General features: G+C 38.4%; 1 protein-coding gene across 1 annotated transcript in view; it reads right to left on the bottom strand.

The window, feature by feature from the left end:
• LOC123662730 (protein mini spindles) overlaps nucleotides 1-14,670 on the bottom strand; it is a 38,521-nt gene that overhangs the window by 12,047 nt on the left and 11,804 nt on the right. Inside the window, exons 11-26 of the mRNA XM_045597533.1 lie at nucleotides 14,403-14,534; nucleotides 14,014-14,215; nucleotides 13,554-13,775; nucleotides 12,640-12,877; nucleotides 12,076-12,234; nucleotides 11,453-11,672; nucleotides 10,656-10,835; nucleotides 10,046-10,215; nucleotides 9,029-9,196; nucleotides 4,578-4,695; nucleotides 4,326-4,443; nucleotides 3,320-3,557; nucleotides 2,645-2,780; nucleotides 1,571-1,758; nucleotides 825-956; nucleotides 204-289 (exon numbers count right to left, since the gene is read on the bottom strand). Coding sequence (XP_045453489.1) covers nucleotides 204-289; nucleotides 825-956; nucleotides 1,571-1,758; nucleotides 2,645-2,780; nucleotides 3,320-3,557; nucleotides 4,326-4,443; nucleotides 4,578-4,695; nucleotides 9,029-9,196; nucleotides 10,046-10,215; nucleotides 10,656-10,835; nucleotides 11,453-11,672; nucleotides 12,076-12,234; nucleotides 12,640-12,877; nucleotides 13,554-13,775; nucleotides 14,014-14,215; nucleotides 14,403-14,534 — 2,707 coding nt within the window. The remainder of the gene's footprint in view (nucleotides 1-203; nucleotides 290-824; nucleotides 957-1,570; nucleotides 1,759-2,644; nucleotides 2,781-3,319; nucleotides 3,558-4,325; nucleotides 4,444-4,577; nucleotides 4,696-9,028; nucleotides 9,197-10,045; nucleotides 10,216-10,655; nucleotides 10,836-11,452; nucleotides 11,673-12,075; nucleotides 12,235-12,639; nucleotides 12,878-13,553; nucleotides 13,776-14,013; nucleotides 14,216-14,402; nucleotides 14,535-14,670) is intronic.

Genomic DNA, 14,670 nt, shown 5'->3' on the forward strand with positions numbered 1-14,670 from the left:
ATAAAATTTCATATTATAGTGGATTGACAATAAAAAAACATTTAAATCATCGTAGTTTAGTAGTATCATCAGTTTGTTTGAAAAAAATTGATTGACAATATTGATTAATAATCGACGAAAAAAAGAGACAAGTATGATAAAAAAAAACTAAGTTTGCTTAAAACTAATTTTTTTTTTAAATCAAATGACTAAAAACAACGTACGGTTGTGGAGGTGGGGGCGTTTCCTCAATTTCTTCTTCCTCGTATTCTACAGCCGGCGGTTGATCTTCTACCATGGTGTGGTCATCCTATTAACGAAATTACACTTTAAACCCAAGAAATTATACAAATTACTATAACACTGTGCCCGCGATTTCGTTCGCGTGGAATTTAACAAAAAAGTTATTGTTCAGTTTGCAGAGTTAAAAAATAAATGAATTTCTAAAATAAAAGTAGCCGAAGTTGCTCCTTACTACATCAGCTATCTGCCAGTGAAATTCCCGTCAAAATCGGTGCAGCCGATGACAGACAGACAGACAAAAATCGTAAAAAATGTCATTTTGGTATATGTACCGTCCATATGCACTTAGTAAAAAGCAGTTATGTTAATATCACAAACAGACACTCCAATTTTATTTATTTGTATAGATATCTTATCTTAAATTAGAGAAAATTAAGAAAACTACATTTACTCTTTACTATTAATAGCTCTATAGTTTCTGTAAGTTTCAAAATTAGACAATTTTATTGTGCTTGCCAAAGATTAAATAAAGTTTATAAACGGAATTTACACAAATATGTATTATTATGTCACAAGATATGGCTTACTGTTTTCTAACTTACCTCAGGTACTTGTAGTATGGGTCGTCCATCAGCGGACAATGGCACTACCATCGATCTGCGCTCTTCTGCGCTTCTACTTTTGCTTGCGCGCTTGATGCGCTCTTCCAGTAAGGATAAATCTTTGTCTGATATCTAAGGGAAAAACATAAAATATTATTAATCTCTTTCTAAATAGTAAATAAAAGTATCTCAACACGAAATATCTTTATCCCATTTATTATTTCATTTGCGTTCAGAGGTCGTCGGAAAGACATCGCTAATAAGTAATCAGGTGCCTTTTTACTTTCTTCTTTTAAATTTTTTTCATTATGTTTTTTTTGTACTGTGTGGCTACGGTACTAAAGAATATAGCCACCCCCCCTCTTCCCGTGGGTGTCGTAAGAGGCGACTAAGGGATAACACAGTTCCACTATCACCCTGGAACTTAAAAAGCCGACCGGTGGCGGGATAACCATCCAACTGCTGGCTTTGAAATACACAGGCTGAAGACGGGCAGCAGCGTCTTCGGTGCGACAAAGACAGTACTGCGGTCATTAACCCGCCTGCCTAGCGTGGTGACTATGGGCAAAACACATGAGTTCACGTTATTTTTGGCGTAAACTTGTGGAGGTCTACGTCCAGCAGTGGACTGTATAGGCTGTAATGATGTTATTTTTTGCGTAGGTGTATGTGCGGTAGGTGTATGTGCGGTAGGTGTATGTGCGGTAGGTGTATGTGCGGTAGTTGTATGTGCGGACGGTTCGCACCTGGCCGATCATCTTGTAGACGCGCTCGCCTTCCAGGAAGTAGGCGCTGGCGACGCAGTTGAGCGCGGCGGAGCGCACGGCGTTGTCGCGGTCGCCGATGTGGCGCGCCAGCTCGCGCAGCGCCGCGCCGCCCGCCAGCGCCGACGAGCCGTACGTGTCCAGCAGGTGGTTGATGCACTCCAGGCACTCTGCAACGGCCGCACGGCACTGACGAGCGTATTGTGTGCTGCCCGACCCCCCCCCCACACGGGAGAACTTCTACTGGGGGGCCGGTGAGGGTGAAGCCTTTATTTATTATTATGTGGTTATTGCACCAGAAGCATCGCAAGCGCGTTGCCGACCCTACCCCCAATCCTCCAGGAGCTCTGGTCTCCTTACTCACCACAGGTACACAACACTGTTTGAAAGCAGTATTAATTAGATACGATCCCATGTAAGGTTGAGAATCTTTCCATGTCAAGCAGTTAAACTTACTTAGTCTTACCGTAGTACACATCACTGACTAGAGGAGTATGTATGAATTAGTTAAAGAAATATTATTATTAGGAAAGGTAAGAAAGTTCGCAAAATAACGAGTAAAAATACAATGAGCGGAGTTCGATTTACTATAGAGCTTATAGTCTATTCGTGTTGAGAAAATAGTGAGTCCTCACTGTACCTTAAGCTTAGCCCCACCACTTGACCAATTAAATCGTAAATAATTAAAGAACCGTGTTTAAGTCGACCATCCAAAGTAAGTCATTTCTGTCTAAACGCGATTAAACAATAGTCTCGCCCACGAGTATAAAGTGTATATTCTGTGACAGAGCTTAAATGTAAAATAACTGACTACAGCTGAAATGTAAAATAACTGACTACAGCTGAAATGTAAGTGACAAAGCAGTAATTCCAGCTAAAATTATAGATACAATATCCTCGCTTTGCATGTAGAACAACAGTAAGGCGGTTAATTTTTTTTACGGTAATTTTTTTTTTTTTTGTTGGAAAATGACTTGTAGGTATGTCTGTAAAAATACGAAATTACTGTTATTAAATTAAATTTAATGGTATTTAAATAAATAGAATTGCACTTACCAGTTCTTTGTCGTGCATTCTTCGATTTTAATCCCTCCATCAAATATCCAAACAGTTTCGTAACCGAGTATACAACGCAGATCTGTTTGAAAAGAGCTTTGACACCATTGCGGACTGTGTCTTTTGGATCACCCACCTGAAATGATAGATATTTTACACACAATACAATATTAAAAAATTAATTATTTATTAGAAAATAAGCTAGCAAATGAAAAAAAAAAAAAACGACTTTAATTACAACGACAAGTAACACAACGTAGGTATACAAAAAAATAGTCAAGTATTATGCATTATCAAAGATCACTCAAAAAGTAGTTTTCAGATCTCGATCATATTTAAATGGTACCACAAGACAAGCATCAGCTTTCGTTTAAAAAAAGAATCATCAAAATCGGTATACCCAGTCAAAAGTTCTAAGGTAACATACATAAAAAAATACAATCGCATTGAGCATCCTCCTTATTTGGAAGTCTGTTTAAAAATATACGAGATTCATTATAAGACAGATCTATCGAATTGATTGCTACTCTAAGCGAAATTTGATGTAATTTTAACAATTTATTAAAATTAAAACAGTAAATATGTTTCAGAACCAGGAAATCCTGGTACTCAAAGAACCGCGATTCTGGTCATTGATATTTTTTTTACATAATTATTAGTAATTAGAAAAATTACCTTTAGAACTAAGTATGGTATAAAGCAATTAGCTTCATACTCAGCCATGGTGTAGTCACATTCGGTGAGATACTGGAACACCATGGTCAAATACTCCAAGCCCTTAAGAATGACGGAGGGGTTTGTATCAAAGAACCTCAGTGTCAGCCACTTGAGTACTAAATCCAGATTAGCGACAAGAGCTGAGCCATTCTCATGTAGATCCTCTGATAAGGCTTCAATGGCTTTCAAATGGTATCTGTGAAAATATTATTAAATCATATAACGCTTCAGCCTGTAATATCCCACTACTGGGCATATGGGGTCTCTTTCTCCATGTAGGAGAAGGATCAGAGCTTAATCCACCACGCTGCTCCAATGCGGGTTGGCGGATATATTCCGTACCATGAGTAACGATCGCTATCAAGTGTACATGATAACAACCGGGACCGACGGCTTAACGTGTTCTCCGAGGCACGGTGGGGAGACCCACAAGGACTGTACAAACACAGCTAACAGCACAGAACACGGCAAACACCTGTATGGCAAATACAAATGTTTGTCATGTGCGGGGATCGAACCCGCAACCGCCAGCGCAAAAGGCACATACAATCCATGGCTGTGAGCGTTGCGCCAACGCGGCGTCATTATTAAATCATAGTTTATATATAAATATAAACATAGGTAGGTAGGTTTATTTCTCATGATAACCTTTTGAATGAAAAAGGGGTTCCTAACAAAGTTAGTTTTTTTCTTAACTTTCATTTAATTTAACTAATTGCTTATAATACTGAGGTAGGCCGCAGCAGAGAATATTTTGCTCAAAATTTAGAGCAGCCCTACTGGGAAAGTACCTTCTTACAGAAGATGACAGCTAAATACTCAAGTAGCGTTGTATTCCAGCGAAGATATTCTGGTGAGTGTCATGACTAGAGTTGACAACAAGGCAGGCCTCAATAGGCTACAGTATTCCTATACCATCAGGCGGACTGTAGGCCTAAGCTAATAAACCAAGTATGATTCTCACCTAAAATCACTATGGAACATGTTTACCACAAGCTGTTTGTTCAGGCCTGCGCTGTTCATCTGTTCTTTTAACAATTCAAAGAATTCTTCACGAGGTGTCGTAAAGTTCCATTTAAGAACTGAAAAATAAATTAATTGTTTACACAATTTTTTAACTCTATCAACAATAAAAAGAATACAATTACTCCTTTGCCCATATAATTATAACTGCTTAATTTATCTTAACCATAATATAGCGTAATGGAAAGCTTACCCTTTAGTTTTTGATCGTCAATAATACGTTGATTTTTGGCGTTGTTATTTGGTAGCAATGGTGTACAATCTTCATCTTCTTTTTTACCGCGGCTAGAGGCAGATGCAGGCTTGACAACCTGTTAAAAACATTTTTTTTGTAGAGGTTTACAACTTTGAGTTAGCAACATAGCTTTATTTGCTTTTAGCAGCTTATAGTTGCTTTCTGTTTAGCTTGACTTGACATTTCATTATGAATAGACTTACATCACAGCAACGCTTGCAAATTATTGAAGTTTTTTACAAAATAATGGTTCTGTTCGTCAAACTTATCGTACACTTAGTCCACTTTATGGCGTGCGTAATCATCTACCAGAGCGGCAAATTCGAATAACAATGGATCGTTTTTGGACGTTTACTCTTAATGATCATGTGCATCACGTAAGACACAGAACAGTGCGCACTGAGGAAGCTGTGTGAAATTTGAAGAAGATCCGAATCAATCAATTCGTCGCCGTTCTCAACAACTGGGATTATGTCCTTCCACTTTGGAAAGGATCTTGGATTAAAAACTTTCAAGATTCAACTTGTACAGGAATTAAAACCAAACTTAATTGATATTGATTAAATTGATATTGCATTTTCATTCAAAATTTTGCTCTCCCATAGTGCCCATTTTTGGTTAATGGGTACCATTACATCCACAAAAAATTACTGTTTTGTATGTGACATTATAATTTATAAAACATAGCTTGATCTCTGGGACAGCTGTCAGTAAAATCGCGCCTATGAAGTTCAGAATTTAACAGTGCAAACAATCGTACCAGTCAATGTCATACTTTATGGGCATGCTGAGCTAATTAATGATAAGCGATTAATCATCGTGACCACAGACTATAAACTATCGATATTTTGTATAAAACTTAATTCAAAATTAATTTATCATTTAATTGAAAAAAATAATATTATTGAATATTTAAAAAAAAAATAACATTATTTACAATAGTGAGTAAATAAAATCTAAATTCTAACCTACTCGTAATATTCCTTCCGACAACTTTGGGGTTCGAGAGAAGTTTGGTCGCGGCGTGTCTTCTTCAAAAAGATGGCGCCAACGCACCGCCATATTGTTTGATATGACCCATTCGGCCATTCTCCTCAGTACGAGTGCTAACGCCTTGTATACGCTACGTGTTTTCCGTTCTCATCACTTTGTTTTTGTTACTATTGCTGTTAATTTGTTAACTTTAGTTATTTTTGTTAGTTTCTTTGTTGTTATTGTTAGTTTTTGTGGAGGTTTGTTGGCATAATGCCAAAGAGAACGAAGAAAACTGTTTTGAACAGTCAAAGTCGTGAGCTTGTAATTCGCTTACGTGAATATTTTGAGCGAGAAAACCAAAATGGTGGACCGCTATTACCCATGGCAAAAGTTTGTGACAGAGTTGCAGATGCTCTTGGCATTGGACTTGCGACAGTAATTCGCATCAGTAAAGAAAAATATGGCGAAACTTCAACCGCAGTATTGATTGAAGACGAGGAAAAAAAGCTTTCAACGCCAAATAAAAAAAGAAGAAAGGCTGCTCCTGTCACAAAAATTGACGACTTTGACGCCGTTGCGATTCGCAATCATGTATATGGTTATTATACACGGGGCGAATTACCTACATTAAAAAAACTGGCGGTGTCCCTAAAAGACGCAGACTTGTTTAAAGGAAGCTTGCCGTCACTATCGAAAATTTTGAAAAATATTGGATTTTCCTATAAAAAAAGTGACAAAAGAAAAATTATAATGGAACGAACCGACGTTGCTCTTGCTCGAGTGAATTTTCTCCGGAAAGTCAAAAAAATTACAAATTGGGACAAAGTTGTCTTTCTAGACGAGACATGGCTAAACGCCAATCATACCGTATCCAAAGCTTGGACCGATGGTACGACACAATCGACCACCAAAGTACCTGAAGGCAAAGGTCAAAGACTAATAATAACTCATGCTGGGACGTCATCTGGTTTTGTGCCTAATTGCCTATTGGCATTCAAATCTACGAAGACCAATGAATACCATGAAGAAATGAATTTTGAAAAATTTAAAGAGTGGTTTTTAAAATTATTAGATAATTTGAAGGAGCCACATTATATAATTATGGATAACGCCCCATATCACTCGGTCCAAAAGCACAAACCACCAACTTCGGCAAACAGGAAGTTAGAAATAATTGCATGGCTTCAAGAAAAAGGAATAGAGGCCAATGAAACAATGCTTAAAAACGAATTATTGAGACTCGTTGGTCTGCACAAACCCAGCACACCAACGTATGTCTTAGATGACATAGCCCAAGAAAAGGGTCATAACGTCATAAGACTGCCTCCATATCACTGCCAGTATAATCCGATCGAGCTTATCTGGGCCCAAGTAAAAGGTTTGTTTGCTCGGATTTCAGTTAGACATGTTCTATATGTATTAACTCCTGTATAATTTATGATATTAAAATATGTTTTTCTTTTAAGGTTACGCTGCTAGATCTAACACAACACCACCTTTTACGGCAAATAAAATGCTGCAGTTACTAAACACTGCGGTTGAAAATGTATCTGCAGAAGATTGGAAAAAGGTAGTTACCAAATGCAGAAAATTAATGGAAGAAGATTGGGAGCGGGACGTTCGATTTGATAATATTTGCGACCAAGAGTTCATTATAAATTTAAAAGATTGCTCTAGCGATTTTGAAAGTGATTCGGAAATTGATTTGGGGTGTACTCCTTTGGAATAAATAAATGTATGTTTTAAAATATTTGTTTCATTTTATTAAGTACCCATTATAATTATGGCATCGATAAGTAAGAAACGCCGAAAATTAATATCGATATTTTTTTCTGTATCATACAACCCTAGGAATGTCAGTTTAACAAATGTCGCAGAGATCAAGCTATGTTTTATAAGGTATAGTTTGACTGTTACGGTCAATAGTGAGAGGTATAGGGACATGATTAGTTTCGTATCTCAATTATAGTCTATTTCACGTAGGATGGGTACGGTGACACATGTCAAATTAACTCTATAGTGAGGTGACCATGCATAATTAATTGATGTAATTCGATTATCGAGTACAAATGCCGTTAACCTTTAATCGATTATATAAAAAAAATTTTTTTAACTGCTTATTAAAAATTAATCATCGCTATAGTGAATATATAATATTTTAAGGGTGGTGTTAAACGCGAGAAATGAGTTATCGACAAACCAACAGTATGATTGGCGTTCAACCATGTACGGAATACTACGTTGTTCCAATTCGTAATGTTTTTCGCCTTTTCTAAGAATGTCACAAAGTTTTCACGCACTTTTCCGTTTGTTTACTTTTTTTTATTTTATGGAAATCCAATTTTATTTAAAATTCGCCATAACGATGTCACACTTCCATTAAATAATTTAACACCTTTCAAAGACATTAATTATAGTAAAACTGTGGGCAACTCATTTCTCCGCTAATAATCATATTCAACCTCAACGACCAAACATTTATTTCCTTTGCCTCTTTTTGGAAGTCGATAACTTATTATCTTCCACATTGGTGTCACCATACTTTTATTTAGTTATTTTTGACACTAAGCTGTGTGGCTACGGCAATAAAGAATATAGCCACCAGCGTCTCTTCCCGTACTTCTCTTACCGTCTTCTCTTCCCGTACTTCTCTTACCGTCTTCTCTTCTTCTTCTTCTCTTTCTTCACACTGTATTACGCCTAATTTCAAGTGCCTGTGCAACTCGATCCACTATGTGGTTGACAGATAATAATGGACCGCTATTTTCTCACTCCCGTTCAAAGTATTCCCGAAAGCGGACAACCAATTGACTGTTTGAAACGGTCTTCTTTTGTTCTTTTCGGCATTTTACAAAACAGAACACACACACAAAATGAATAACTAAAAAATAATAATAATAGAACTTAACAACAATAAAACAGCAACAAATACAACTATAGCAACTAGCAAAACCAAAACACGGGAAGCATACAAGAGACAGAAAGTACTGATTGAGATATCTCGAGTCAGTGACAAGATGGCCGTTACGATTATTTATTTTAGCCGATTACTACGTGTCAATCCCTATCATTAAACGTTTCGTTTCATGCCTGTAATTTTAAGTTATCATTTTTTCTATACCTTTTTTATTTTGTTTAAAATGTAAAAACGCATATATAAATACAATTTCAATCTAATCAAGCATTATTATTTGCTTTGGAAACTAATTGGTGATTTTTAAAAATGTATATTTATCCGATTTGTTGAAAATAGTGAGCGTGTATGTTCCAACATATCAAATGTCACCATACCCATCCTATGTGAAATAGATTTTAGGTTGCATTAATCTTGCTGACATGTGGTTTTTATCTGATAAAGTCCATTTCATTGATATCATAAAGATATTTCTTTGTTTTAATAAAGAAAAAAAAAAAAAAAAAACAATATATCATACCTTTGATTTTGCAGATTGTCCAGTCTTTTTCTCAGCCTCTTTTTTCATTGCACCAGCTGATTTAACAGTCTTAGGTTCTTCTTTCTTGCCTTTTGCAGGCAGCGGTTGTACAGGTAGGTTCGGTCGAGCTTTGTCTAAGGCCGCTTGTACCACAGATTTGGAGCCCGGCTGAGGAGAAAATAATAATTAGTAATTACTAAAAGTATTTTCATTAGTGGCAAATTCGTTTACTTGTAAATAAAATTAAAAATATGAATTTAGTTACAAGTCGGCCGCCGCCTTGCGCACGTGATACACTACTAGTGGTATAGAGTCGGAGGTAGAGTCGCGTGTCACCTTGAGCTTGTCGAGCTGCTTGTGCATGGGCTCGTACCCGAGGTGCAGCATGAAGGGCAGCACGCAGTCGGCCGCCGCCTTTCGCACGTGATACATATACACTACTAGTGGTATAGAGTCGGAGGTAGAGTCGCGTGTCACCTTGAGCTTGTCGAGCTGCTTGTGCATAGGCTCGTACCCGAGGTGCAGCATGAAGGGCAGCACGCAGTCGGCCGCCGCCTTGCGCACGTGATACACTACTAGTGGTATAGAGTCGGAGGTAGAGTCGCGTGTCACCTTGAGCTTGTCGAGCTGCTTGTGCATGGGCTCGTACCCGAGGTGCAGCATGAAGGGCAGCACGCAGTCGGCCGCCGCCTTGCGCACGTGATACACTACTAGTGGTATAGAGTCGGAGGTAGAGTCGCGTGTCACCTTGAGCTTGTCGAGCTGCTTGTGCATGGGCTCGTACCCGAGGTGCAGCATGAAGGGCAGCACGCAGTCGGCCGCCGCCTTGCGCACGTGATACACTACTAGTGGTATAGAGTCGGAGGTAGAGTCGCGTGTCACCTTGAGCTTGTCGAGCTGCTTGTGCATGGGCTCGTACCCGAGGTGCAGCATGAAGGGCAGCACGCAGTCGGCCGCCGCCTTGCGCACGTGATACACTACTAGTGGTATAGAGTCGGAGGTAGAGTCGCGTGTCACCTTGAGCTTGTCGAGCTGCTTGTGCATGGGCTCGTACCCGAGGTGCAGCATGAAGGGCAGCACGCAGTCGGCCGCCGCCTTGCGCACGTCGGCCGCGCGGTCCTCCAGGCACGCGAACAGCAGCGGCACGCAGCCCGCCAGCTCCTCGCGCGGGAATGACTTCGCCGGCACTGCCACATACACGCTTTTAAAATCTTCTCTACATTTGTATTTTTACGACGTAAGTTTACAGTGTATATTTAGTCATAAAATAAATTTTCATAATTTTTATTCTACTCGTTTTAAGTAAATGGTGACGCATAAAACATTTACCCACGTCATTTGGAGGACTTATTTCAATCAAGAGCGATTTATTTGATGAAGGGTTTAGCTACCCTAAGTGATAGTGTTAAGGACACGGAGGCGCCTGACGTGAATATACGAATAAGTTAAAAAATACAGTTCGCTTATTGAACCAGCATTTGGGTCCTCGGTCTAACCACCACGGCACAGGCACAGACTCCGACTGATAATGACAAGTTCAGTACGGTAGTACAGTGATTATCCAAGTTCACAGTACATTAAACGACGATCCGTTCGTAAAGTAAGCAAGTGAATGGCGCAGCCGTACCGGCGGGCAGCCTGTCGGCCAGCCAGGCCAGCAGCGCGGCGCGCAGCACGGGCGAGCCGGCGCGCAGCGCGTCCAGCAGCATCTCGCCGTCCAGCGCCGCGCCCGCGCCCGCCGCGCGGCACCACGCCTCCACGCACGCCACCGCCGCCGCGCGGATCCACGCCTTGCTGTCGCCGAACGCTGCGCACAAACGAAACTATCACATATAGACATACTCGTATTTGTCTATTCGATTTTTTCCGTACGATAGTAATTTGATAAAAATATAAAAATATTCTAATAGATGTTGCTCATTTCCTGTATTAACAATTGACTGTATTAACAAAAACAAAAAAAAGTTACATCTATTTATTAAATATAAATAAATAGTAATAATTTCTTATAAAAAAAAAAAAAAAAAACCGACAAGAACACTTTGTATATACTACATTGGGAATATTCTTGCACAGTACCAGATATAAGTAGACACAAAATATTCTATCAAGAAGTTTTATTATGATATGCAATTTTCATAAGTATGAAAAAAATATTGTACAAAAGGTTTGAAAAAAAAACTTATTATTGAGATTAATCTCCATCAAGAAAAAAAGCACACCGTATAGTAACAAATATTTTATGTAGTAAAAATGGCATGTGCAAATTAGAGCCCATGGATGTTGTTTATAAAATAAAAAAGATTCATCTCACAGTAAAAACAATAGGATATATTCAAACTTTCAGGTAAAAGATTACTGACTACCCTAACAATAGTCGCATACAAAACATTACAACTAGCCGAATTTAAAATCATATTATACCTTGGAAAAACGCCGGGAAGAACGTCCTAACGTGCTGCTTGCACTTGGATCCCATGGCTGACGCTAGTAGCTCACATATTTGCAACGCGCTCTGAGCTAACTTCGAGTTAGAATCAAGCAGGCGCGCCACTAGCGCGGCAGGTAGCTCGCCGAGCGACGGCTTGATTGGCGATGAGTTTGTGATTATAGCCTTCACTTTGTCCAGACCTTCATTGCGAACCTGTAACATGAATTTAATAATTTATAGACAGTGATAACATTTTTATGCAAATATATCAAACTGATATTTATATCTGTTTATTGGCGTAAAATAGCTTTTTACTAAAAGCTTTCAAAATACTGATAAAAAAAAAACAATTTTTTTACTGTCAGATACAACTACATCTCAATGATTCTTAACATAACCCAAACTAACGATTCAGCAATAAAGACTTAATAATCTCCAATACCAACAGAAAATTTTTGAATGATATTTTGTTGGAATTTATATTAAATGATTCAATACCAACCTTTTTACTTTTACTGGAGATTGCTGGTGTTTACTATAGGTCGCTAATAGCCTCTGGCCATAATATCAAGGAAATAAAAATTAGGAAGACCATATAATACCATAAAGCTCTTACCTTCCAGTTCTTGTCGTTAATCTCAGCAATGAGCGAGTCAGTAATGAGCGGTGCGATGTCAGTCCTCGGGCGGTTGTCTTCTTGCACAGCGGGCTCGTCCTCTGCGCCTTCTTCATACGCCTCATCAATGTCATCACCCATCGAACCTTTGCTAGCAGACTACAATAAACATTATAAAAAATATTATGAATTTTTAAGGGGATATCTTACGACATATCAGGAAATATGGGTTTTAAAATAAAACATATTGTCTATATAGATTAATAAAAAATATAACTTAATAGTCTTTAATTTATAAATACAACTGAACAAAAAATGGATTCTAAGATCTATAAATAGACTTTCATTTGATGTCAACAGTTTAGTCCTTCAAGCTGGATTTATATTACCAATACATTTTGTTTTAAGACATTTGATGTACATATAATAAATAAAATATATTTAGAAATACAGTTTTATTATCTCACAAACTAACAAGAATCACACAAAAAACAACACATATTAACATTATAATGTCAATAATTAATGGAATAATTTGGGATTATAAAGGGACACATTTATTACCTTGCTTACTGTTCCCAACTGTCTTGTAGGCGTCGGAGGAGTGCTGTTTGCGTATTTATCGATTTCCAAACTGATCAATTGCTTTGTGGCAGGTTTTTCGCTGTCGAAGTGATTGATTAACGATGGTCCCACATATAGCGACAGTACTCCAAGGAAGTTTATTGTCGATGTCCGTACATTTGGATTCGTTGCTGATAGAGCCTTCTTTGAGTGAACTACTATTGATTTCACATTCATTCTGTAATGATATACTTATAAATATTAAGATATATTTTTTGCTCACATTATAATTATAAAGTGAGAAGATGACATATTCTAAAAAAAAGCAAATCTATTACGGTGTAAATTTCAACATGGTGAATTTTGCCAATTAATAATTTGCCAGTTAATAATTTTTTTATCCCTTTCAATAATCAATCTCAATGCCAAGTCTTAAGTTAGAAAGGAAAATAATGTCAAAATCAATAAAGTGTCTTATTAACTGTTAATATTTTATCCTTTAGTTGTACAAATTCAATTCGGTTATGTGTATTTTTTAATACTAGAAATAAAATTGGCGAAACGGCTACAGCTATGGATTGTGCTTGTTGTGTTGGCGGTCGCGGGTTCGATCCCCGCACATGACAAACATTTGTATTAGCTATACAGGTATTTGCCGTGGTCTGGGTGTTTGTGCAGTCTTTATGGATCTCCCCACCGTTCTTCGGACAGCACGTTAAGCTGTCGGTCCCGGTTGTTATCATGTACACCTGATAGCGATCGTTACTCATAGTAGGAATATATCCGCCAACTCGCATTGGAGCAGCGTGGTGGATTTAGCTGATCCTTCTCCTATATGGGAAAGAGGCATATGCCCAGTAGTGGGTTATTACAGGCTGAAGCGAGAAATAAAATAAAAAAATGTAAATACTCACGTAAAACCAAACTCCTTAATAGCTGTGGTCATCCAATTAAATAATTCAGACTGGACTTTGGGGTTCTTTTGAGAGTCCATTGCGAATGCTAAGCTTTCGTTGAGGACGTGTTCTAATCCACAGCTTTCTGCTAGTGAAGTCAAACAATCTGCACATATAGCCGAACACGAAGTTTCTCCAAGCTTTGTGACTATATCTTGCAGAACAAAATCTGCTGCAGTCCTAAGTTAATAAAATTATATGAATATAATTATAACTTAATAAATGAATGGCTTTTGCTTTTTTATACTAATTTGATACTTAATAATGAATATTTGTACAGTTTAGTTATAGAGTTCTTATATTAATGGAATTTGAGTTTGGACAATAAAAATTATTTTTGTGTAGCACGGCACTCAGGCCAGGCTTGCGGCGCACAGCGGTACCTGTACACCACAGTATACCCACACAGGACACTCACGTGGAGACGGGGTAGTTGTCGGTGATGTACTTGCAGGCCTCGAGGCGCGCGCGCAGCACCTGCACGTTGGTGTCGCGCAGGCCCGGCTTGCGGGCCAGGACTCGGTACAACAACTGAGACCCGGTAGACTCGGCTCCTGGCAGAGCCGCCTGGAAACTTTGCACGGCTGCCAGGCGAGTCTTCCAATTGGTGTCTGCGAGTCCTGCATGAGACTGAACAGTTAGTATGGGGATCAATACTTTAATATAGATATGAATCATACCCCTATGAATTCCTTAGAAAACTATTCAGCACTTAAGCCTCAACCAGTTAACTACAATGTGATTAAGTAAAGCAGTGGATTTGACTTTGATGATATAATAGAGAAAAAACAGGATCTAAAATTTTACCATTAAGAACGTCAGGAGGAAAGATCTGTTCAGCTTTAGCGTCAACCTCCTCAGGAGACATCTCTTGTTCCCGAGGGGGACTTGGCTGACCTCTTGTTGGTGCCTTCTTAGTTCCACCTACTGGTTTCTTAGCTGCAATGAAGATGATAGATACAAGTTAGTGTATTCGTATGACAGACCGGTTCATATTTATAATTTATGTCCTTAACCAGACTTGTGGTAGTAAAAAAAATAAAAAAAACAATATCTGTACATAGATTTTTGAGCC

Source organism: Melitaea cinxia, chromosome 19, assembly GCF_905220565.1.
Source record: "Melitaea cinxia chromosome 19, ilMelCinx1.1, whole genome shotgun sequence".
Taxonomy (NCBI): domain Eukaryota; kingdom Metazoa; phylum Arthropoda; class Insecta; order Lepidoptera; family Nymphalidae; genus Melitaea; species Melitaea cinxia.